The sequence below is a fragment of the Mauremys mutica genome, chromosome 3 (assembly GCF_020497125.1).
Source record: "Mauremys mutica isolate MM-2020 ecotype Southern chromosome 3, ASM2049712v1, whole genome shotgun sequence".
Lineage (NCBI taxonomy): Eukaryota > Metazoa > Chordata > Testudines > Geoemydidae > Mauremys > Mauremys mutica.
This window is the reverse complement of record NC_059074.1, coordinates 51,803,945-51,831,153: the sequence shown is the minus strand read 5'-3', so window position 1 is coordinate 51,831,153 and position 27,209 is coordinate 51,803,945. Positions and strand designations below refer to the sequence as shown.

Sequence of the window (27,209 nt, the reverse complement as noted above, 5' to 3'; positions counted from 1 at the left end):
AGGCCAGTATTTTTTAAGTTTAGGATTCCCTTTGATCCTAGGCTCAGCCATGACTCATTCTAGCCTGAATGGAGTCAGACAGGAGTTATTCCCCAATAAACAGATATTCCATAAGATTCTGTTTTATGTCATTTTTTTTCCTGTTGGTTTCTTCTTCTTTAACAGCCTCCTTTGATTTAATTACTGGTCATCATGCAGGTTAATATCAAACAGATAATCTGAAGGGTATATGATATCTATAAACAAATATTGCACATAAAACCCTCATTCTCCATGTCTGGTTTTGAGGCACATATTCCTAATTTTCCTATTGTTAGCTATTAACAAGGTTACATGCTTACAAAAATCACATTTTTATTGTTAAGAATAGATCAATCTATCAATATTTGCCATAAGACACAAGATCCTTTTTACATCACTGGTCTCTGATTCGGTGATAAGGTGGCAGAGAAATAAATAAATAAATAAATAAATGCATAGCCAGCATCATGCATTAGATCAGGAATCGGCAAATTCTGACACCCTGGCATGCCGGGCTAGTTTGTTTACCTGCCGTGTCTACAGGTTTGGCCAATTGCGACTCCCACTGGCCGCGGTTCGCCACTCCAGGCCAATGGGGGCGGTGGGAAGTGGTGGCCAGCACATTCCTCGGCCTGCACCGCTTCCCAAAGCCCCAATTGGCCTGGAGCGGTGAACCGTGGCCATGGGAGCCGCGATAAGCTGAACCTGTGGACACGGCAAATAAACAAACCAGACCAGTCCACCAGGATACTTACCCTGGTGAGCCACGTGCCAAAGGTTGCCGATCCCTGCATTAGATTTTCTAATGTCACTGAAACTCAAATCAGGCTTTTCCTGATTATCACACAATGTCAAAACTCCCAACACCTCAATTACTAAGTGACTTTTAAACATTTCCTGGTATTTTATTCAAATAGATGTTTTAGTTAAACTGTTTTGAGTCAGGGTTATTACTTATTCATGGCAGCTTGAATGGCTTGTAAGTGCAGCTGCAGATGTTTGCCCCATTAATGAACCCAGAAAAACTCTTCTCTCCCTTTGCAATAAGAGTGATCTATAGGAAACCTGGAAGCAAAGTTGGCACATTAGCAATCAGGCACCATCTAGAAGCAAAACATCCAGAACAATATTGCCAGGGCTGACAACCTAAAGTAGCAAATGAAGCAGTATGAACTCAAACTACCAAGAACCTCTTTATTTCTTCTCCTCAGTTGCATAGACTAGACTGTTGACAAAACAAAACAAACCATGACTTGCAGATAGGTTGCATTGCATGTGTCCATGCAGTTTCAGTCACGGCATTCTCCTCATCTGTGTCCACAGTAGAGAAATATAATAATTCTGTGTAAGGAATGGAAGTGAAAGTATTATCTTGGGCTGAAAATCATTAGTTCCAGTGGACATAAAAACATAGGACTTGCCATATTGGATCAGAGAGATGATGCATCTAGTCTCTGATAGTGGCCAATACCAGAGAACTAAACCTTGCAGAAGGCAATTATAAAATAACTTGTTCCAATGGAAAGCTTCATCATAACCCCCAATAGCTGGAGGTTGGTTTATGCCCCAAAAATTCAGGGTTTATATCCCTGCCAAAGTTATTTTTCTATCTTTTATAAAATATTTCCTATTATAACTCTAAATATTCTTGTTATCCGGTAAATGTGTAGTCCTTTCTAATGCCTGCTGTGTGCTGCAGCTGTCAGTCATCCAGGTCCCAAAATTCTGGTTAGATATAGAGAGGGGATGAGGACAATAATTTTCTGTTGGTTTTTAATCACTTCTGGTATTCTCAGGCAGTAGGTGATTTAGTATATAGTTAATTTATAATTCTTAAATTCTGCTGGTAGGAGGCAGATCCTATAATGGAGCAATTCCATGTTGCCTCAATACACTTGCTACAACATGACTGCTACCTGCTCACTTTTGGCCTGAGTGATTAGCTAATATTTAGGGTCTTGTAGGCTGTTTCTTTAGGAGGAGAAACTGATGATGGAGTCAGGTATTTCTTTTATGCAACCCTGTGTATTTATAAAGAATTTATTCAAAGTCCTATTTCTGAGAACAAAGTATGAATCAAACTACAGGAGGCATTTTTTTTTGTTCACAGTTCCAAGCCTCTTTCTAGCCAACACTCTGCCTACAAACCTCCCATCTCTTCACTTTCAGGGCCTTCTTTCCAGGGCTTCTCTAGATTTCTGATTGGCTTGTTGGGTGCTTCTATCTGCATGTTCTCTGGATGCTTATGCTGATAGCTACAAACACCTCCATCAAACTATAATAATCAAAAGCTATCTGCACATAGCTCAGTTTCTGAGCAGCATTGTATGTGGCCTGTATTTTGAGTGGTAGCTCCTATTGTTTCAGCTCTCTTTCTCCAAAAAAAAGGAGCTTAATTCCTTCTTACACTTATCCTAAATAAAAAATGCTTTCAAGTTCATCAGCTTCAATGAGGTTTCACCCAGCCTCCATCATAGCTTTACTGTCATTATTTATTTGTATTGTGGTAGCACTCAGAGCCTCCAGTCAGGGATTAGGATCCCATTGTGCTAGATGCTTTACAAACATGGTCCTTGCTCCAAGCAAGATGGTCCTTGCTCCAAAGAACTTAGTACCAGAGTGCAACAGATGGATACAACACTGATGGAGGAAGAGCAAGGTAACAGGCAGTTGATTATGATTAGTATGATAGATAACAGTCCCAGCACAAGTGCAGCCAAGTCATCATCAAACGCCATCAACCAAGCCATTATTGTCATCATCCCAGCATAGAAGAATTCTAAGGAGTGCTTTTGGCATAACCCATCCCTCAATTGATCAAGTGTAGTTGACTATGTTGAGGCACCTCCCATTTCTCCACCAGTGATTGAAACTGATCTAGCATTGTGATCTTAATACTTTCACCTTTCTTACAACCTCCTCCGTTGTTTTCAGTTAAGTTCCAGCAAGGCACTTGAGCTCTCCTGTAAGATACTGTGACAAAGTTCCTCCTCTACCTTGGTGGATCCTGCACTTATTGGCAGATTTGCATGCCTCACAGATTCACCCTGTGGATCGGGAAACAGCCCAGAGACCTTCCCCTCTAGTAGAAGTCTCAGTCCAGGTCAATTCCTCCTGTGTTTGATCAGGATTTGGAAGGTATGGGGGGAACCCAGGCCCGCCCTCTACTCCGGGTTCCAGCCCAGGGCTTTCTAGAGTGCCTCCTGGTACAGTTGCATGACAGCTACAACTCCCTGGGCTACTTCTCCATGGCCTCCTCCCAACACCTTCTTTATCCTCACCACTGGACCTTCCTCCTGATGTCTGATAACACTTGTACTTCTCAGTTCTCCAGCAGTATGCCTACTCACTCTCAGCTTCTTGCACACCTCATACTCCCAGTTCCTCGCACACACTTCCTCTCCTCTGGCTCCCTGGCTTCCTCTGGCCTGACTGGAATGAGCCCTTTTATAACATCAGAGAGACCTAATTAGAGTCAGGTGCTTAACTTCCTCACCTGACTCTTAGCAGGTTAATTGGAGTCAGGTGTTCTCATTATCCTGGAGCAGCCCCTGCTCTGGTCACTCAGGGAACAGAAAACTGCTTATCCAGTGGCCAATATATCTCCCTTCTACTACTCTGCTGTTCCCAACTGGGCTGGATCTATCACAATACTTAGTGACCCAACTCCCACTGACTTCAGTGGGAGTAAAAGGGTTTGAACACCTCACGAGTGATCAGCACATTGCAAGATGGGGCCTTCACAAGGTGTTGTTAATAGAAGGGGAGCCATCTCACTAGGTAGAGATTCCAAAATAGCTTCAGCTCTGATGGATTATAATGTCAGGCCAAATTCCAAGTATCAAAATGAGGCATGAGTTGTTGGTTTCTCGGTTTTACATCCCTCCAGAATGTGATGAAGTGGGAACAGTTCTCAAGGACAGATAATAATGAGTCCCATGCTTTCTTAGTATTTTCTATGCAATATTCATTATTTTTATAGGTAAAAGATGGATTTCTGAAGTACACAGATTAGAACTAGAAGGTTGCATACTTCATTGCTTCTGTAGGTTGAACTGTACTTCCAGTGCGAGAGATCAGTTTATTGAGCTGCTCCCTGTGATATGCGTAGGCAGCAGCAAGGGGCACCAGAGAGACTGCATTGCCTATAAACACCAGGCAGTCTGTGGGCCCGATTTTCCGCTAAATCAGGCTTATCCAGTTGTCTATTTTCACTACAATTAGTAGGCTTTTGCCCAATGATACCGAGAACATTCCCTAAAATTTTGAAATTAATCAGATGTGGTGTTCAAAAGTTACAACATTATATCCAGGCAAAAAGATGGACAGAGAAATGCCATCAAAGCTGAGTGTAGAGAGAAATGGCAGCAAGTTAAAGGTAACACCCTCACTTTGCTTGGCCAAAAATAGTGCTGACAGTTTTGTTCAATCTAATTTACCTCTTTCCATTGTGAGTCACTGAAGTTTATGAAGCTTGAGGCAACAGTGAAATATTTTTCCAAGTTTAAAACTCGTCAGAAAATCAGAACAACAGGATATTGAATGATAAGATCAATATACATTAGATTCTCAGTACCATTTTTAGTAAGCAGGTGTTGCCTGCAAGGGACAAAATGAAACCTCACAAAATGGAAAAATATTCCATTCTATACCATACAATTTTAGGGAACTCCCATTTAAGTTGTATAAGTTTATGAAAGTACCATGTACTTCCCAGTGACATCTGGCTTTATGTACGCATTCCATGTGCTTTGTCTTGATAAAGATAATTGTTTGCTTATTAGCTATACTGTCTGGTCCCTCTTTTTCCATAAAGTCCTTATGATCTTAGTGAGCCGGAAGCTTGGTGATCTGTACAAAAAGAAGTTATGAGTGTCACCTGGTGATTAGAACAAACATGTTTCGTTTTCAGTTCTATCAAGGTAATGATTGGGGGGCGGAAATGTTGGCCTCTTTTCTACCATGCTTTTTTCTCCCTCCCACATATCCTTATCAATTTAGCATCTAATGAGAGAATTCAGAAACTAAGAGCAAGTGTGTATCCATTAATGCTCTAAAGGGGTCCTAAACAAGAATCAAATGGCAACAGGATTGATTTTCCTGTGGCATTGTGTGGTTGCAGTCTGTAGTACTTTTCTCATGTCTACATATGTTACTGCAAAATTGATCTTGGGGCCTAATCCTGCATATAGATATATAAGGGTCTTCCTTCCATATACACAAAGAAAACATGCATCAGGTACACTAGAGGGCTGCCTATTGGCGTCACCACCTATTGGGCCACAGACATTGGGTAACAACTGATTTCTGTTTTTTCCTAGAGTCAGAATACCAAAATGAGTACAGAAAAAATTTTAAATTTGGCTGTTCTAACAGATTGGAATGTTAAATGCTCCTGCCCAAAGAACAATGTATTTACTAGAGCTGGTTGGGAATTTTTTGCTGGATTTTTTTTTTTTTGGTCAGAACATGATGATTCATCAAAAAGGAAACTTTTTGCATGAAAGGTTGGTGTTTGTGAATTTCTTCTTTAAAACATATTTTAAAAAAATGTTTAGAAATTATTCATAGATTCCAATATGAGAAGGGACCATTGTAATTAACCAGTTGGATGTCCTGTATAACACAGGCCATAAAAATCCCCCAAAATAATTCCTAGAAAAACATCCAATCCTGATTTTAAAATTGCCAGTGTTGGAGACTCCCCCACTGTTGATAAATTGTTCCAATTGTTAATTACCCTCACTGTTAATAACGTATGTCTTATGTCCAGTCCAAATGCGCCTATCTTCAAATCCTAACCATTGGATCATGTAATACCTTTCTCTTCTGAATTGCAAGGCCCATTATCAAATATTTGTTGCCCAAAGTAGGAATTTATAGACTAGAATCAAGTCACCCTTTAGCTTTCTCTTTGTTAAGCTTAGTGGATTAAACTTCTTGAATCTTTCATTGTAAAGCAGGTTTTCTAATCCTTTAATCATTCTCATGGCTCTTTTCTGAGCCGTCTCCAATTTATCAACATCCTTTTCATACCAGAACTGGATACAGTACACCTTTACCTAATGCAGAGGTAAAATAACCTTTCTACTGATATATGAGATTCCCATTTATCCCAGGAGCACATTAGTTCTTTTGGTCATAGCATCACACGAGGAGCTCATGTTCATCTGATTATCCACCATGATCACCAAATATTTTGCAGCGTCTCTGCTTTCCAAGGTAGAGCCCCCCATTGGGTAATTATGGCATACATTCTTTGTTCCTAGATGTATACATCTATATTTAGCCATATTAAAATACATATTGTTTCCTTGCACTCAGTTTACCAAATAATCCAGATTTCTCAGTATCAGTGACCTGTCCTCTTCATTATTTACCACCCCACCTATTTTTGTTTCATCTGCAAACTTTATGAGGGATAATTTTATGTTTTCTTCCAGGTCATTTATAAAAATGTGAAATAGCATAGGAACGAGAACTGATCTCTGCAAGACCTCACTAGAAGCACATCTGCTCGTTGAGTCCCCATTTACAATTACATTTTGAGACCTATCCGTTAGCCAGATTTAAATTTATTTAATGTGTGCCATGTTAATTTTATATCATTCTAGTTTTTTTAATCAAAACATCCTTTAGTACTAAGCCTTACAAAAGTCCAAGTATATTACATCAATACTATTATGTTTATTAACCAAACTTGTGATCTCATCTAGTTAAATTTGATAGGATTTGTTTTTCATAAAACCATGTTGATTTACATTAATTATATTATTCTCCTTTAATTCTTTATTAACTGAGTCCTGTATTAGCTGCTTCATTATCTGGCCTGGGATGAACATCAGACAGACAGACCTGGGTCATCTCCATTTATCCCTTTCAAATATTGGCACAACATGAGCTTTCTTCCAATCTTCTGGAACTTTCCCAGTGTTCCAAGATTTATAGAAAATCAACATCTATGGTCCAGAAAGCTCCATAGACAGTGCTTTTATAACTCTTGGATGCAAGTTATCTGGAAATGTTGATTTAAAAATATCTAGCTTTAGTAGCTATTGTTAACATCCTCCTGAAAAGCTAGTGGAATAGGAAGAGTATAATCATATGATGTAATTACATTATCTGTTTTGTTTTGTTTTTTGCCAAATATAGAACAGAAATATTTATCAAATACCTCTACATTTTCTTTATTATTATTGAAAATTTCACCATTTCCATATAGTAATGGACCAATCTCATTGTTAGGATTTTTGTTCCTAATATAATTATTATCCATAACTCTACTAGCCATAGATGTCTCTTTGTATCCCTTGACTACACTTATCAATTTTCTACAATTCTTAGTTTCTGAGTTATATTCATTATAATCAACTTCCCCATTTGTTATACATGTTTATAGTTACCTTAACTTCCCTTCTAAACCAGGTTGTTTTTTTTAACCAGTACAGTTGTCTTCTTTGATTGTGGGATTGTGGCTTCTTGGGGGACATGAAGTAAAGTGTTCTCAAACAATTCCCAATTATAATTCACATTTTTCTGATTAAATGCTTCTTCTCAGCTGATTTGGCTCGTAATTGTTTTCAGCTTTGTGAAACTGACCCTTTTGAAGCACCAGTATGCATTTTAATGATCTAGACTTTATTCTGTTTGCACATTATAAATGTGATTGAATCATGATCGCTTGTACCTAAGCTCCCATTACCTTTCAGTTCTGTAATCTGTTCCTCTTTAACAGTCAAGATGAGATTTAATAAAGAATTCCCGTGCTGAATGCAACACTTTTTGAATTAGAAAATTGTCATTATATTTAGAAAATCCAAATGTTTTAGTACTAGCAGCATGAGACCTCTAGCATATGTCACTCAAATTGAAGTCCCCCATGATCATGCACCTTTTTATCTTACACATTATAGATTGGTGTGTAAGGAGATGGTCATTCCATTCCCTCTGATTTGGTGTACTGTACCACACACCAATGCCCCATCTTGTGATTTACTTGTTAGGACATTGATCCATAAGCAATCAAGGTAATTTTCTTCTGATCTATCAGTAACTCAGAAACAGATAATGTCATTGTTGACATAGAATGCTACTCCTCCCTTTACACACTTGATTCTTCCTACATAAGTTATAACTATTGATTTTAACAGTCCAATCATGCAAATCGCCCTAGTGCATTACAGTAATACCAAATAGATTGAATTTGTGTCTTGGCTCCTGGAAGGCTTCTGAAGTCAATGGGCAAGAATACCTTGGTGATTGTTCACATTGACACTAATGGCATTGTGTCACAGGATATCTCACAGATCATAGATGATTACAGGGAAATTAGAAGTGTGCTGAATAAGAACGATATCCAAGCAATCATCTCTGAGATCCTTCCTGTCTCATAATGAGGGAAGACAGAAGATTCTGAAAGTGAACTGCTGGATAAGTCAGAGCTGTATGGTTTTGTTTTTCTGGAACATTGGTTCACTTTCTATGGGGAGAAGAGGATGTATAGATTGGATATCCTTCACTCAAATAGAATGGGAACCAAACTCCTTAGGAACAGGCTGGCTAGAGTAGTTAGGAGGGTATTAAATGTATAACAAAAGGGGAGGGTAAAAAGAAGGGAAGATATGAGCATTGATTTAGTACAGAATGGAGATGTTGAGAACAAAATTAACAAGGAACCAAAGGAAAAGAGAAGAAGAAATTCTTTAATTGTCTGGGCCCCCATCATAAGAGCCTGGGTAACAAACAAGAGGAATTGGGCTGAGCTACCTTTCACAGGTGTTTCCTGTACATCACTACTTTCCCTTGGACCAGTTGGATCTTGAGAGATGTCTTTCACATTTTTCACATTGATGATCTGCTATCAGTTGGAAACTTCTAGCTGTATGGAATTTCTTTTGGTCCTCTTCTGTCTGTTGCCCACAGATTGTCCATCCCACACGTCTCAAGACATGTAGAATGCTGTTGTGACCTCTTGCCTCTGCTGATTATGAATTGCCAGCCCTCCTCTCTGAATTTGTCTCTCACCAATTCCTTGGTGGCCAGCTCCTTCTTTTTCTTGAATGGGGTATTTATGTTTCCCGGACCTGGATGTCTAGGAACTCCCCACCTTCTCTGATTCTCGGTAGTGTCTCTGCTTGCCCCTGGAATCCAAAAATCTTCCTCCAGCATAGCCACCAACTTCCACTTCATGCACTGGAAGTCCCTTCTGGCCTCAGGCAGGAAAGAAAATATGGCACATCTGCTGCAAGACACCATCATTGCTCAGTTAATGGCCATCTAGAAGTTGCATATAGAAAAGTTCCAGGTTTTGCTTCAAAATGACTTTTCTTTTTTAAATTTAAGTTAATTTATCATTTAAAATGGGGAGGGAGGAGGGAAATGTCAACATTGAAAAGAAACATTTAAGAATTACTGAAAAAAATGTTTCAATTGACCTGAATTCTTTTTTATGCAAATTTTTGAGATTTCCCTTTTTTGTCCCAATGCAGAACAGGAGATTGTTTTCAAAATCTCAAAAATTTCCAAAGAAAGAAAAATATTTCCTTCCCATCGCTAGTATTTACCAGTGTACAGATATACGCTGCACTAGGGGAGGATTGATCATGGGATAATTTTAGAGTGTTAGTATCAAAACTTTAGTACAAGTAAAGTGACCATATCTGACATACTGCTGGTAGAACATTTCCACCTCTTTTAGACAGGCACTGTATTCCTGTGAGATTATTATAACTTGTCTGTGAGTTTTACAGTGTTGGAGTGTGTGTGGGGGGCGAGGGGGAAATGTAGTTATTATATGCTGTCCTTATAGGGTTGGGAATTTCATGCAATAAATACATTTAAATAATTAGCACAAGCCACCCTTAAAGTAGAAATTTGATATATAGTTCTCTGTTCATTCATCACTCCCTTGCTGTAACCCTCAGATTTAGAGTTAATGACTGGTATAAATTGTACTGCATGCAAAGAGGGCAAGGATCTTCCCCAGCCTGGTAAGAACTCATGCATTCTTCCACTAGGAGCCCCCAGTGAACGCATAGGCAGTTGCCTTTTTTTTTTTTAATTTCACTGCCTGCAATATGTGGAGTTGGCTTGGGAATTACTAATGTACATAAGATTTTTATTTAAATAAAATGCTCAGCCACAAGATTTAAAAAAAAATCTGTATTTTTTTTTAACTTCATGCATGGACTTTTAGTATTGCTTGAAATTAGACTTCATTGTGATTTCTTAATTCTTTGCTTTTAATAATTTGTTTGTATCCTTCCAGGCTTCCTCTTTCTACACAGATGTCAACAAATGTCCTTGCTGCTGCTTCTGATATATCTGAACTTCTCAAGCCTGTTGTTCCTTCCTTGAGTTCTCCTGGGTTGCCATCAGTGTGTCAGGAGAGTTTGTGTCATAATGGAGGGACTTGTCATCACATCCATCTTTCTAGTGGGGCCACATCATTTCAATGTGACTGCCCTCTACATTTCACTGGGCATTTCTGTGAAAAAGGTAATTGTGTTTCATTCTTTCTATATTCATTTTTTACATCTCAGTGTTCTGTTTCTTTAGAGCAGGAAAAAAGGCAAAGAGAGAGATTTGCAAACATTTTTTCCTGCTTCTGATTTCATTCACTCTCAGTAAATCAGGAGTAAGATCACCAGAATAAATGGAATTACATTCATGTGAAGCTCAGAAGCAGGCACATTAACAACAATTGCAGAATAGAATAAATAAAGAACACTGTGGAATGCCAACAGTCAGTGAACATTACACCATCTTTGAAGAGAAAAAATGTTAGTCATGCGAAGTAAGAGAAATGTTTATATCTCCTTAAAGACAGCAAGCTTTTCATTTCAACAGAATGCAGTTGTTGCTCCCAATTTGTCTTAGGCTGGACAGTTTGACTATTCCTAAATTTCTGCCTGACTTCCATTTAACAGTATGGAACTACTGTTAACTTTTAAAAGACCTTTTCCCCTGCACTTTGTTTATACCCTTATTGAATTACTGCTGTATGTGGATGCTGATATTTCACAGACAGCTCAAAGAAGCATATATTAGTTAGCTTTGATATTAGATAAAGTGCCTTCTGTGGATAACTTTTCTTATATCATTCATAATTTTTACAAGACAAACTGGTCAGTAGCTGTTACCTTTTATGTTTGCAATCATAATACTTTTATGCTATTACTTTTCAGAAACTTCCTTTTCCTAATAGCATAGCAGGTTTAAAATATTGTTTTAACGTGTAAGGTATAATCACCTCTCAGTGGTGGTAGATAATTCCCATTAGCACTAATGGGAATTACTTGTGCGTAGCTAAAAGAGAATATGCCCCCATTACAATTAAAGCTCTAATATCCTTCTAATAGACTTTCCATTGTATGAAATAGTACCATGCAACTAGAGCCAAAAATGCACTTTCCAGATTGTCAATATATCTGAAGATAATGGAACAAACCTACATCACCTTGTATAACTAGCTGAAAGTAGATCATTGTACTGTATGGGAAACCAATCAATGACTCTAAGTTAGAAAAAATGACTGCAGTGTGTGATGCCTTGGATTTCATAGAATATTTTGTTACTTCTCATCTCTTTCCCAAGTTTGTAGTAAACTAAATCATATTCATATTTCTTTTTCAAATGGTTAGTGTTAAAACTTAACTGTGGGAATATATCCCATACATCTATTATATAGTATTACCTTGTATAATTGTTTCTGAATTCATTAGAGTTATATAAGCTGTGCCGTAAACTACCTGACTAAAAATCGTTTGTTTCTCTAAGGAAGTTCTTCAGACAGAACATGTTTGATGGCAATACAGAATCTTTCTGAGTGTTATTTCTTATGGTTATTTGAATTTTAGGGAGAGATTCATCCTCAATGTTGCAGGGAGTGCAAATAGAAATCCTTGTATCAGCAGGAGCTCCTAAACTTCAGTGGGGACTCTTTCTGGGGATCCTGACAGGAGCAGGCATCTTTAAACTACGGCTGAAGTGCCATCAGCATTCTGCTAGCAAGGCATACACATGGCATATGCTGAATGAATGCATCCATCTTAGCTAATACCACCTGCTTCTGGGGCTGCATTGTCCAGTGCAGAGTGGAGTGGAAGTTGCTAATGCCCTGTGCTGAGGCCCTGTGCTGAGGCCATTTCACCCATCAACTGGTCTTTCTGCCTCCAGGAACCCTTTACTCTGGGTTACTTTGGTGTAATCCCAGGGTTGAATCTAACTCTCCGGGCCCAGTATTTCTCTCATTAAAGAGTTTTGCCCAAGGTCTTCACTGGAAATCAGGCCAATTGACTGTAGAAACGCTTTTTTAAAAATCATTCACAATTAAGATTTTGACGTAAACTCTAAGAACAAATTCTGCCTTCATTTGCATCCTTGCACCTCCATTGGTGCAACGCCATTGACTTCAGTGTATATACAGAATGAATCAGTCTTTTTTATGTATAGATGTCTCAAGGGAATCTCACATATTTTTTTGTGTGTGTTAAATTACATGACTCAGTTCTCCTCTATTCCATGTTTTGAAACTCAGTGCACAAGCATTCGCATTGTTGTGAATAACAAATTAAAAGTATAGGAACTGTTACAATGTGTGTTACAATGTTACATTTCTTTGGCAAAGTTACAGGATATGCCATGCTTTGCACAAACTGTGTATTCTTCATCCCAGAAGTGGCTGAACTATTAGATGTCATGTTTCTTTATGGTTTTGAATGAGAGACAGGGGGATGGAGAGATGAGTTCTGTTTCTTCACAAAGAATCATACACTTACACCATTGTCACCATGTCTTCAGCATATTGAACAGAACATATTAATTAGCCTTCATCTTACTGTACCTGTACTAGAAATATTTTAATATGTTACACAACCATGAAAGTGCATATTGTGGAGGAAAAGTGGTCTGGGCCCTAAACTTTGGTCAAGCAAACTGTATGTATGGCCTGGAGGCAAGAGAAGGGGGGAGGAGGGGGGAGTAAAAGGAGAAGGGTAGAAAGAAATTAGAGAAACAAAACTAACCGTTTGTAACAGTTTATGATTAATAGCTGCCCGGTGGCAGAGCAAGAAACCACAAAGGGCAAAACTAAGAAAAACAGGAAAAGTTTGCTTTGCTTTATCCCTTATATGGATGTAAAATTTTAAGGAAGTATATGTAATTTTTGTGGTTTTATCCTATATAAGTGCTCGTATTTTACCTATTGGGGGAATCTGCTGCCTTGGCTGACTCCTCCATGCATGCATGTTTGATTAATCAATAAAGGAGCCTCAGGCTGATCTGATCCAAAATCAATCGTGTGGTTGATTTTCCACAACAATGTTTACCTAGCTCTTATAACTTGAGCATTAGCACTTTGAAACAAAAGTATACAAGCTGACTTAACAATCAGAAATCACACATAACCTAAAAACACTTATTCTTAAAAACAGGTGAAAATATATTTTGACTAAACATTAAGTAAACCAGCGATCAGCAACCTTTGGCACACTGCTCGCCAGGGTAAGCACCTTTGAGGGTTGGGCCAGTTTGTTTGCGTCCACAGGTTCGGCCGATTGCAGCTCCCACTGGCCGTGGTTCACCGCTCCAGGCCAATGGGGACTGCGGGAAGTAGCTCGGGCCAAGGGATGTGCTGGCCACCACTTCCCACAGCCCCCATTGGAGTGGAGCGGCGAACCACAGCCAGTGGGAGCTGCAATCAGCTGAACCTGTGGATGCGGCAGGTAAACAAACCAGCCCAGTCCGCCAAGGTGCTTACCCAGGCGAGCTGTGTGCCAAAGGTTGACGATCCCTGGTCTATAATATAGTTTCTCACAAATGTCATGAATTAGAAAGAACTTTAATTCTTTTGATGTGCCAGCTTTCATCCAAAGCTGCAAGCAAAAAGAATAAGACTGTCAGGGTCCCTGGCTGCATCAACCACACTGTCTGCATCACTGTGGACACAGGGTAAAATCATCTCACGTCTGCTTCTTCCTGATGAGTGCACAGCTGATTGGTGCTTTGTCACTCAACTACAAGCCAGCCAGCACTACTGTCTGAGTGACAAGGCCCATTCAGATGACTGGCACCCAACCACATGCCAGTTTCATTGTATGTTGGCACAATTCAGTTTCAGATTTGATTACTCTGGCATTAGTCTGTATATAGTGGCTGCAGGTGTGTTGATGGTATATGGTGATGATGGTAGTAATATTGTTTAATGCTAGTCTTGAGAGGGATTTATACTATACTTTGATATGATATCACCAGAAATGGAACTGATCAATTACTACATTGCTTTGGACCATCAGGGTCTGATTCTTTAGCAGGCACAGCACAGAGGGATGGGTGCAGTCCAGAATCCCCATGTCACTGTGCACTGCAGCCCAACTTCTAGCTCATTTAATACTAGGTTACTTACAGTAGCCCTGCCCTGAACATGCATAAGGGAAATTCTCCTCTGGCTACTTGTGTGTCCCCCTGCAATCAGCCTCTATAGAATGCTGGAGGTTGAGAGTCATGTTCCTATAAAATTACTAAATAGTTTCAAGAATATATTCTCTTCCTATCCATCCTAACATCCATCAACTTTCCATCACTAGCCAAGTCACAGTATTAGCAAGAAAATATGTAGTGTACTTAAGTGGTATATTGCAGACTGAACATGCTAAAGAGCCTTATTATTTATCTGCTCGTCTTTTGATTCTTTTAGTATGAGAATTTCTTACATGTAGCTCTGCTTACATGTATATCAGTTGGTTTTCCAGTGACAGTCACATATTTCTGACATCATATCAGCCCTTCCTCCTCTAGAGTGGCAGCCTGAGAATGTCATTATCTCAGTTACATGGTTCAGCTAGGTAGTATTAAATTATCTGCAATTACTTCTTTTTATTAGTATGTCCCTCTTTCTGTGACACACTAGAACAGCTTGTTCATCCCCTAAGAGAAAAAAAATCAAGTCTGAAATGTTAATGCTGAGATATTAAGGAAAACCTGATGGGTATAGCAGATGTTCTGGGTTGAACTGAGCATGAACAGTAGTGGGCAGATCCCACACATATTTCTACCAATTACTTGGACAGAAATAGGAAATGTGTCTGTAAAATTCTGACTCCCTCTCTGTATAGCTAGAGAAACATGACATAATGTGTCAAATCCTCAGCTGGTGTAAATCAATGGAGCTATACTAAAGTCCAGTTCAATCTGAATTCAACTTTACATTAATCTCAATGGAGTTATGCCAGTTTACACCATCTGAGGATGTGGCCCAACTTATATAAATGAAACCATTTCGGGCGACATTTTCCTTTAAAACACTACCTCCTATTTTTTTACTTATATTGTGAAAGTACACTACACTTATAGAGTACTTATCTGTTAGTGACTGGCTGCTAGAGGCTTTGTCTTAACAACTTTGACTTGAAATGCAGCACAGGTTTCACAGAAGACTTGCTGCCAGTGTAAATTAAATATTTAGTGTTGAACAAACTAATTCTAGGTCATGTAATATGAAGAAAAGATCTTTAGGTATAGGGAATATCGTGAATCAGAACTCAAAAAGCTAATGACTGACCAGTGTACACTGGGCCTTACTTTCTAATTTTTCTGTTCACCTTTACCCAGTCCCTCAATGTTATTTGCATGTAAAATAAATTTTAATTGCAATGTGAAATTCATTTATATTTTTCTCCATGAAGTTATGCCTTAATTTATATTAGCTAAACTGTTCTATCTGCTTCATCGTGATGGCCCTATGCTTCAGTGGAGAAAACATTAGGATACACATACTTGCTTTGTTTTAGATGACTGCATGTAAGCAGATGGCTGTCTACTACTCTAAAGTTCATAGTGACAGATATAGAATATCAGTGCCTTGTGCTGGGGAAAAGTGTATGTCTACGACTATTAATTATAGGATTAACATTTTTAAACAGTCCCCAACATTTTTTAGTACTCTATAAAGGTTTTACAAATAGTGCAATAAAAGACTATTTAAATGCCATACATTAAAACTAGGAAATCTTTTGTTTAATTTGATATCTTGCCTGTGTATATTCTGTACATACTTAAATGTCAACATTCACAAAACTATGGGAGGCATAAAATGGGAGGCAGTTGAATCAGATATGTATCTTGATACAGACACGTCTGGAGATTTTGCTATATTTACACCATAGCTGAGATGTATTTAATGTGGACATTGTCAAAATCCTGATTTATTATTTAATAGTTGATGGTATCAGAGTGAACATTAAATCACTCTTGGAGTAGCAGCTTTTGTAGAACTAATTCTAACTTATGAGTTTCTATTTGAATCTTTGACTAACATCATTATCTTGACATTTCTTCCTTAAATTAAATCATGGAGATAAATGTACTAGGGTCTGATCCTGTGAAGTACTGATTTCAATCAGAATTGTAAGCATACAGCATCAGGTCCATAATAAGACATGTAAGGTCTGTACTAAGCAGCGTGTCTCTATTAGTTTTGTGTTACAAAATACATATTCTTTAAAGAATACTGTAATTATATTCAATATTTTCCCTAAGCTAGAGACAGTGTCAAGAGAAACAAAGGAAGAGAGAGAAACTTGAGTGCATGGTATTCTCCTGCAGATTTATTCATTCATTGATTTTATAAAATGAATGAATAAATGAAGTCCCTTGACCTGAGTCTGGTCTTTGGAAAAGCAATAAGACCGGTTGATAGAATGGCACCCTGCCTCCCCTACCGCCCCCCCTTCACCCTCATGCTCTTGAACCACTGTTTGCTCTTTGGAGGATGACTTTAAGGCTGTTTCCCTTGTTAAGGACAAATTAGGACATAGTTATAAATTATGTATCTGGTTGTTCATATACTGGCTATTATTATGCCAGTTGCTATCCTAACAGTTTTAGGAATGGTACATAAAGAGCACTTAGTCCAGTAGAGTTTATTTGATACAATAATATTCAACAGAAATGCTATTGTGAGTAAAGGCTATGTGTGTGTGTATGCATGTGTATGTATAAAGGTATGCAAATAGCTTTAACTTTCTCCATTGCCCTTTCATTCATCGATGTAATCTTGCATTTTGATTTAAGTCTAGACAAACATTGCAAAGCCTAATGTGTTGACACTTCTTAAAATCTTATCGCACTGTGGCAGAAAGTAATGACATGGTGATATACAGAGATAGCAGAGGACAAATATTTTTGTCACCTTCTTGGTACGGGCTTTGTGGTTACAGATTTTCATCAGCATTTGAAGTGCAGTGAAATAACACCACTAAATGTACTAAATAAAATCTGTCTGTTGATTGTACCTTCACTGTTTACACATAATTGGCCAAATTCTGCCTATGGCTATGCAACTGCAGCTCCCATTGATGTCAATGGTAGTAGTGTATGTATAACAAAGTGTAAAAGTAGACTCAGTCTGATTAGCCAGATATTATTATCCATTTAATTGTTCAATGGTTATTAAATGGATATTGTTATCCATTTAATTGTTCAATGGTTCTTATGCTTAGAGCAGCCCCCAGATGTTCATTTGTCTTAACATCTTAACATGTCTCTGTAGCAACCATTTAGATTGTTTCTGACCTTTTTCAGTCTGTCCCTACTTGCCCACTTATTGAATCTTCCCGTTCCTTTCCTGCATATCAATTTAGCTCCTTCCCCTCCGGTTTTATAACATTATCTTGACTGGTGCTTCTCATCTGCTTCCTCCCTACCTTACTTATCAGTTTCCTTCTTATAAGTGAGAATTCAGGGAATTATGGCAGGGAATATATATTAAAGTGCAGGAGTAACTAGGAAGAGGCTGATGCCAGAGCAAGTAAATGGATATTCAGTGGATATCAGGCATGTACATAGATTAGATTTTAAAAATGGTACTCAAATTGAAGTGCTACATTTTTTTTAAGCCTGGACCAGGTGTCAAGCCTGCTTAAGGGTTTCAGATAGTTGTATGTGGTGGTCTTGTAGTTGTGTTGGTCCCAGACAAGGTGGGTGAGGTCATATCTTTTATTGGACCAACTTCTGTTGGTGAGAGGGACAAGCTTTTTAGCCACACAGAGCTCTTCTTCAGGTCTGGGAAAGGTATTCAGAGTGTGACAGCTAAATACAAGGTGGAACAGAGTGTTTAGCAAAAGTAATTTTGAACAATAACTTATGCTCAGGGCCAGCTCTAGGCACCAGCTAAGGAAGCAGGTGCTTGGGGAGGCCAATTCAAAGGGGTGGCACTCCGTCTGGTATTGGGGCAGCACGTCCGGGTCTTTGGCGGCAATTCGGCGGCAGATCCCTCATTCCCTCTCTTCCTCTTTCAGCTGTCACCGAATTGCCGCCGAACAGGAAGAGAGAGAGGATGCTCGTCTTCTTCTTCTTCTTTTTTTTTTTCCCCGCTTGGGTCAGCAGAAAAGCTGGAGCTGGCCCTGCTTATTCTAAACCATCTATTCTACCTTGTATTTAGCTGTCACACTCTGAGTACATCTGAGACACTCAGTGACACTCTGAATACATTCTGAGGGTCCCAGATTCTGGGCAGCCTGAGCCCAAACATCTACACCACAGTTAAGCAGCCCCGTAGACTGAGCTCTACAAGCCTGAGTCAGCTGACATGGCCAGCTGTAGGTGTTTAATTGCAGTGTAGACATATCCTAAGGGTTTCAAAGTGAATTATAATAATTGTTGGAATCTTTGCCACAGGCCAAAAAGAAAGCAGCAAAGGAGCTCTGCTTTTATCCTGCCACTTTCTGCCTACCACTCTCCCTACAGAAAGATAGTGCAAAAACCTACAGGACGCTTCTTAGTATTTGTGATTTTGGAAATTGCAGAGCTAAACTTATTTCAGCTTGTTCCTATGACAACCTGAGTGCAAATCACATGTTGGCTCTCTTGTTTAAAGAAATTAGGTTCAGCCAATCAGAAATCCAGAAGGTAATTCATGTGACTTCCTCCAGATGCTTCTGGCACAAAGCTTCATAACAAATCCAAGAAATTCAAGGTCTCGGCTGCTTTCATTTTTAACAAAAGACTTCAGGGCCCAATAGATATTTTGCATAAAACCCAGTTACTTTCATGTCCATGTATGACTCTCAAATGAGATAAATTTCACTGTAGAATTTCTATTTTAGGTACGTATATGTCCCTATTACTGTAGTAGCCAAGCACCTCACAATATGTAATGCATTTATCCTCACAGTACCCCTATGAAATAGGGAAATACCTATTACCCATTTCACAGATGGAAAATTGAGATACAGATACAGTAAGTCACACAAGAAATCTGTGGTAGAGCAGGACATTGAATCTCAAATCTCTGAGGTCCCAGACTGGCACCTTTACTACTGAACTAGCCCTACACTTTATAATATGTTCACACAGATCTCTTGTTACCTTTGAAAATGCACCTGGTTACAATGCTGAACATTCCAAGATTTGTGGGGACAGACTGAACCCTAGTCTGTAAACCCTAGAAGTTGATGGAGCTAAGTTGTGTATGATTCTGAAAGGGTTAATGTGGGCCTGAGAGGCCAATTAACCTACCTGGCTGAATATTGAGTCTGTGCCAGCCCTAATTAAAGATGATTCCCAGTTGGAGGTGAAGCTGGGTGGTCAGTGTAAAGAGACAAAATCTGAAGCGGAAGGAGGCTGCATAGAGAGAGTGAAGAATTCTGTAGTCCCTTTCTGGGACTAGAGGAGAGAGACTGGGATGGTCAAGGAAGAAGCCCAGGGGAAAGATAGGTCCTGGGATCCTCTCCTAAATACAGAAGTCTGGCAGAAGTTAGCAGAGACAAGGAGTAGCCACTGGCTCCTGTGGTGAAGAACAATGGCAAAAGAGCAGGATCTGGACTTTCAGGGAGAGAGCTCCGAGAGGCCTTCCGGGAGGAACAGATTCCAGGGGCACCCTGTATGTCCTGGTCCTGAAAGTAGGGTGAATGTAAAGAGGCTGTGAGAGAGGCCTGCTTAGTAGGAAGAAGTCCAGAGAGGTGGCAGCAAGGAGTCTGACAGAGTGAATCTTGACTGTCTGTCCTAGGATCCTTGGTTCCCCTCCCACTCCTGGTAAGGTGGCTTGAAGTCTCTGAGAAGGGGATATAGACTACTGGAAACCCTATGAAAAGGGTGCATGGATCACTGGGCCCAGCATCAAAGGCGGCAGATTGGACAGTGAGATTGGCATTTGTTTTTGACTTTCTATTACCTCAGAAGGGATGGGACTAAACACAACCTCACTGGAGGGCTGAGTCTCAAGAGGAGGCAGACCACCACAGTGCCAGAGCAGCCGTTGAAAAGGGAATGCTAGAGGAGGAGAGTGTGTACACCATACAGAGCTGTAAGGGGGCACTTCAGCAGAGAGTGAACTTTTCTACTCATGAGATTAATGTGACTCATAGTCTGTACATATCTTTCTTGAGCTATGTACAATTTGCTATGTTTTTTGTTAGGTAAATATACTGTATTGGTATTTTCCTCACTAATAAATGCAGAAATGCCAGAGGGAAGATAGTAAGGCATAATGTCTATGAAGTGATAGAGGAAAAAGTAAAATTACACAGAGCAGGTCATCAACTTTCAGGAGCACAATCAACATGATGTACACATTGTGTCATGCCTGTGCACACAGTGAAAATAATATTTCCATGCTTATTTAAAATGTACTTCTTAGAAATAAGCATGGAAATATTATTTTCACTGTGTGTGTATGTATGTATGTGTGTGTGTATATATATATATATATATATAAAAAATTTCAAGTGATATAGATATCTAAACACCTTGAGCAGTAACTGAAGAAGGCCTTTAACACATTTCTTTATTTAAATAATTTGCCTACTCTGCTGCCCAGAGCAGCTATCTGTCCTGCCCAATTTTCCAATTCCTGCCATTCAAGTATTATCTTTTTTCCTCAAAAAGCTATAAAAGGGCTTTTGGAGGAGAACTGTCTGAATGGTACGATACACATCATATGAGCCCCAGGACTTGTGTCAGTAAAATCATAGTCGTAGTACTTTTTACATAATAACATTTGATGTTTTTTGTTTGTTTGTTTGTTTTTAATTGGCCTAATCTGTTTTTAATTATTTTAGATTGGAGTTCAGAGACTAACCTAAATATCATTCAGAAAATTAGGCTGCACACATCTTCAGCTTCCAACATATTACAATTCATAGCACTGAGAGAAATAGTTTACACTTCTAGAGAAGCATGTGGGAGGTGGCTGCAGAGGTTAGAGCTCGTTTTCCAGTTTGATGCACAGACTCACCCACCCTTTTCCATAGTGATAAGAGGCTGCAATTCACCAGCAAGTTCTGGCTTCTCTTTATATATGTATTTGAAAAAAAAGGGGGTTATTGAATATTATGAGCATGAATTTGATCTAGTTGGTATTACTGAAACCTTCTGAGATTATTATCAGAATTGGAATGTTAAAAGTAATGGTTATAACCAGTGTAGGAAGAATCAAGTGGTCAAAGGGAGAAGAAATGTCATTCTATATTTAAAATGACATTACCTGTTTCTGAGTTACTGATAACTCAGAAGATAATGATCTTGAATGATTATGGATCAGTGTCCTAACAGGTAAAGCACAAGATGGGGTATTAGTTGGTGTCTGCTATAGAGCATGAAATTACTGGGGAACAGGATGACCACCTCCTTACACACCTATCTATAATGTGTAAGATAAAAAGCTGTGTGATTATGTCAATTTGAATGCCATTTGTTGGAGGTCTCATGCTCCCAGTACAAACACATCACTGGAATTTCTAAACATTCTAGATGATGATTTCCTGACTCAAAAAGTGTTGCAGCCAACAGTAGTGAATTCTTTGTTAGACCTTCTTCTAACAGATTAAGATGAACTAATCAAAGTAATAAAAATTAATTATAGCGTAGGTACAAATGATCATAAGTTGAACACATTTATAATGTGCAGAGTAAAATTCAGATCAGTAGTATATACACTTGGTGCGTTCAAAGGGTCAGTTTCAAAAAGCTGAAAACAATTATGAGCCAAATCACTTGGGAGAAAGAGTTCATCAGAAAAATGTGAATGATAATTGGGAATAATTTAAGAATAATTTACTAGATGCCCAAGAAGTCACAATTGAGGAAGAAGCCATACTGGTTTAAAAAATGACTGGTTTAGAGGAGAAGTGAGAGCAGCTGTAAAAAAGAAAACATATTCTATAACAAATGGAAGAAAGAGGAAGTTGATAGTAATGAATATAAATCCGAAGTTAAGAATCATAGAAAATTGATAAGAGAAGCCAAGGGAGAAATCTATGGCCAGCAGGGTCAAGAAAAGCAAGAAGGAATTTTAAAAATATATTAGGAACCAAAATAATCTTAACAGTGTATTGGTCCATTACTGGATAGAAATGGTAGAATTATCAATAATAATGAAGAAAATGCAGAAGTGTTCAATAAATATTTCTGATCTGTATTTGGGGAAAAACAGATGATACAGTCTCATCATGTGATGATGATAATACTCTTTGTATTCCATCAGAATCTCTGGAGGAGGTAAAACAGAAGCTACTAAAGCTAGACATTTTTTAATCTTCAGGTCCAGATAACTTGCATCCAAGAGTTTTAAAAGAAAAGAGCTGCCTGAAAAACTCAGTGGACCATTGCTGATGATATTCATTAAGTCTGGGAGCACTGCTGAAGAAGAAAGCTAATTTTGTCCCAATATTTTAAAATGGTAAACAGGATTACCCAAGTAATTATAGGCCTCTCAGCCTGACATTGATTCCAGGCTAGATATTGGAGAATCTGATACAGTGGTCAGTTAATAAGGAATTAAAGAATGTTAATGCAAATCAACATGGGCTTATTGAAAATAGAACCCGTCAGACAAACTTTATATATTATATTTAATTCAAAATTGCTTCATCTTCTGCTGTCTGTTTGCCCATCTCCCTCTGAGCTTTTTTCCCCCAAAAAACTCCCCCTCTTCAAAATCTGGGCTTCTCTAAAGTATTAATATAATTTAAAAACTGAATCCCAGTGAAGTTACTTATGTGCTTAAAATTACGCATGCTTTAAATGCTCTGCTAAATCAGATACTAAACTGGGAGCTGTAAAAATTTTTACAAGGAGGAGGGAGAAGAATGTTCTCCTTAATCTCTGAGGATAGGACAAGAAGCAATGGGTTTAAATTGCAATAAGGGTGGTTCAGGTTGGACATTAGGAAAAACTTCCTAACTGTCAAGGTGGTTAAGCACTGGAATGAATTGCCTACAGAAATCATGGAATCTCCATCATTGGAGATTTTTAAGAACATGTTAGACAAAGACCTGTTAGGGATGGTCTAGATAATACTTAGTGTTGCCATCAGTGCAGGGTGTGACATTGCACCCCATAATGCTTTATGGAAATATGCTTCTGAATGTAAATATGACATAACTGGAATATGTTTTATGCTACATATATTCCTATTTGTATGCATGTGTCATTTTTGTATTCAAAGTTATGAATATTGGATGTGTACTTGTTCAATTTTAAGTAGCCTCAGTGAAGCTGGTCAGCTTCCTGAGAAAAGACTTTTCTCAGTAAGTGTCTGGTCAAGAAACACTTAAGCTAACAAGGAACATGGAGATGCCAATCCACATCTGAGCTTTCCCAGGAATGTGGCTTGGCCTGTAAAGTTCTGAGTCATGCATGTACATGTGACTTGCCCATGTGACTCTGTCATAAACAGATAGTTAAGGGTTAATGCCTCTTTTACCTGCAAAGAGTTAAGTTCACCTCGCCTGGCTGACACCTGATCAGAGGAACCAATGGGGGAACAAGATGTTTCAAAAGGAAGGAGAGAAGTTTCCTTTGTTTAGAGTCAGTTTCAGTTTCAGCTGGAGTGGAAAAGATCAAGGAACCAGTCTCTTATCAGAGTAGTAAGTTTTAGAAAGGAATACATAGGTTTATGTTTATTTTCTTTTGTAACTTGTCTTTGTGCAATTAGGGGAGTAATCAAATTTGGATATTCTTGTGTCTACTAAGGTTTTTGCCCAGGGGAACATCCTGTGTTTTAAATCTGTTGTCTGAGAGATCAGCTTGTATGATGTCTCCCAGAGGTTTTTTTTCTTTTACTTTTCTTTTCTTTAATTAAAAGCCTTCTTTTTAAGAACCTGATTGATTTTTCCCTGTTTTTGAGATCCTAGGGAATTGGATCTGGACTCACCAGGGAATTGGTGGAGGAGTCTCTCAAGGCTACCCAGGGAGGGGAAGGTTTTGGGTGGGGGAAACAGAGTTTTCCAGATGACTCAGACATCTGGATGGTGACAGCGAGACCAGATCTAAACTGGTAGTTAAGTTTAGAAGTGTTCATGCAGGTCCCTACATCTGTACCCTAAAGTTCAGAGTGGGGGTGAAATCTATGACAGACTCCAATACTCAATTTTGTAGCGATAATTCTGCACAGGTGGAGGGAGGGATTTAGACCCACAACGAGAAACTATATAAAGCCTTGGGAGACCCTTCCATTTTGGTCTTCAGTTGGCTCGAGAGATAGCCTCTGCGCACCCAAAGGATGCCTGAAAGCAATTGGAACAAAGGACAGTAACCAACCAGTGTGAGTGATTGCTGAACCCAGACTAGAAGGAGGCTAGTCTGTAAAAGAAGCTTACTGGAACATCTCTGAGGGTGAGGTTTCATCTGTAATCACTTTCTTACTATATTAAGCATAGGCTTGCATGTTTTATTTTATTTTGCTTGGTAATTCACTTTGTTCTGTCTGTTATTACTTGGAACCACTTGAATCCTACTTTTTGTATTTAATAAAATCACTTTTTACTTATCAATTAACCCAGAGTATGTATTAATACCTAGGGGAGGGGGAGGGCAAACAGTTGTTCATATCTCTCTATCAATGTTATAGAGGGTGAACAATTTATGAGTTTACCCTGTATACACTTTATACAAGGTAAAACAGATTTATTTGGGGTTTGGACCCCATTGGGAGCTGGACATCTGAGTGTTAGAGATGGGAACACTTGTTAAGTTGCTTTCAGTTAAATCTGCAGCTGTTAGGGGACGTGATTCAGACCTGGGTCTGGGTTTGCAGCTGGCAAGTATGTCTGGCTCAAACCAGGCAGGGCAGTGAAGTCCAAAGCTGCCAGGGGAAACAGGCTCAGGGGTAGTCTCAGCACATCAGTTGGCAGTTCCCAAGAGGTTATCTGATCCAGCCCATCACACAGGACTTGACTAGAAGACCTCTCGAGATCCCATGATTCTGTGATTGATTGGAGCAATGTCTCAACAAATGAAACACAGAATGAGTTATTGCTTGGGATCTACAAAATCATACCAGGGGACTGGATGAGCACCTCCCTACACACCTATCTATAATGTGTAGAATAAAAACTCACATAGTCAAGGGGGATTTCAGTTTTAATGACACTTGAGGTCTCATGCTGCCAGTACTAAATCATTCTTGCAATTTCTAAATATTATAGATGACAACTTCCTAACTTAAAAAGTGTTGCATCCACTATGGGGGAATTCTTTATTAGACATTATCTTGACTGATAAAAAGGAGCTGAAAAGAAACCTAAATTACTATTAATTTTTAGATGAGTGATCATGACTTGATCAGATTTATAAATGTGTAAATAGAATAAATTCCAGCCCAGCAATATATACCAGTAATATATGTACTTAACAAAGCTGAAAACAATTATGAGCCAAATCAACTGGGAGGAATAATTTAATCAGAAAAAAAATAAATGATATTCGGGATTTTTTTAAAGAACACTATACCAGATGCCCCAAAAGCCATAATTGAGGAAAAAGCCCATATTGGTTAAAAAACAACCACCTGGTTTAGAAGACGTGTATATCTATCAATCTATCCCTCTATCTACCTAGTGTGTGTAACAAATGGAAGAAAGGGGAAGCTGATAGTACTGAATATAAATTAGAAGCTAGGAATATTGGTAAACTGATAAGGGAAGCGAAGGGACATAAAGAGAAATCTGTAGCCACCAGGAACTAACAGTCAGGGTAATTAACCACTGGATGCATAAACAGGGAAATCTCAAGTAGGAATAAAAATATTATTTTACCTCTATACTTGGCACTGGTGCAACCACTGTTTGAATTTTGTGTACAGTTCTAGTGTCTACAATTTAGGATGTGGATAAATTGGAGAAGGTTCAGAGAAGAGACACAAGAATGATTAAACAATTAGAAAACCCACCTAATAGTGATAGACTCAAGGAGCTATATCTATTTAGCCCAGGGATTGGCAACCTTTGGCATTTGGCTGGTTTCTTTACCTGCCACATCCGCAGGTTTGGCTGATCGCAGCTCCCACTGGCCGTGGTTCATCGCTCCAGGCCAATGGGGGCTGCTGGAAGCAGCGGCCAGCACATCCCTCGGCCCGCGCCACTTTCCGCAGTGGGAGCCGCTTCCTGTTTACAGTGGGACCCGGGATTGCCCGAACCTGCAGACGTGGCAGGTAAACAAACTGGCCCGGCCCACCAGGGTGCTTACCCTGGCGAGCCGCGTGCCAAAGGTTGCCGATCCCTGATTTAGTTTAACAAAGAGAAGGTTAAAGGGTGACTTGATAACAACCTATAAATACCTACATAGGGGACAAATATTTAATAATGTGCTCTTAAGAACATAAGAACATAAGAAAGGCCGTACCGGGTCAGACCAAAGGTCCATCTAGCCCAGTATCTGTCTACCGACAGTGGCCAATGCCAGGTGCCCCTGAGGGAGTGAACCTAAAAGGCAACGATCAAGTGATCTCTCTCCTGCCATCCATCTCCATCCTCTGACGAACAGAGGCTAGGGACACCATTCTTACCCATCCTGGCTAATAGCCATTTATGGACTTAGCCACCATGAATTTATCCAGTCCCCTTTTAAACATTGTTATAGTCCTAGCCTTCACAACCTCCTCAGGTAAGGAGTTCCACAAGTTGACTGTGCGCTGCGTGAAGAAGAACTTCCTTTTATTTGTTTTAAACCTGCTGCCTATTAATTTCATTTGGTGACCCCTAGTTCTTGTATTATGGGAATAAGTAAATAACTTTTCCTTATCCACTTTCTCAACATCACTCATGATTTTATATACCTCTATCATGTCCCCCCTTAGTCTTCTCTTTTCCAAACTGAAGAGTCCTAGCCTCTTTAATCTTTCCTCATATGGGACCCTCTCTAAACCCCTAATCATTTTAGTTGCTCTTTTCTGAACCTTTTCTAGTGCTAGA

The 27,209-nt window shown here is 39.0% G+C and overlaps 1 protein-coding gene across 1 annotated transcript in view; it reads left to right on the top strand.

Moving 5' to 3' along the window:
* LOC123366634 (protein eyes shut homolog) overlaps positions 1-27,209 on the top strand; it is a 335,154-nt gene that overhangs the window by 72,496 nt on the left and 235,449 nt on the right. Inside the window, exon 3 of the mRNA XM_045010281.1 lies at positions 10,289-10,518. Coding sequence (XP_044866216.1) covers positions 10,289-10,518 — 230 coding nt within the window. The remainder of the gene's footprint in view (positions 1-10,288; positions 10,519-27,209) is intronic.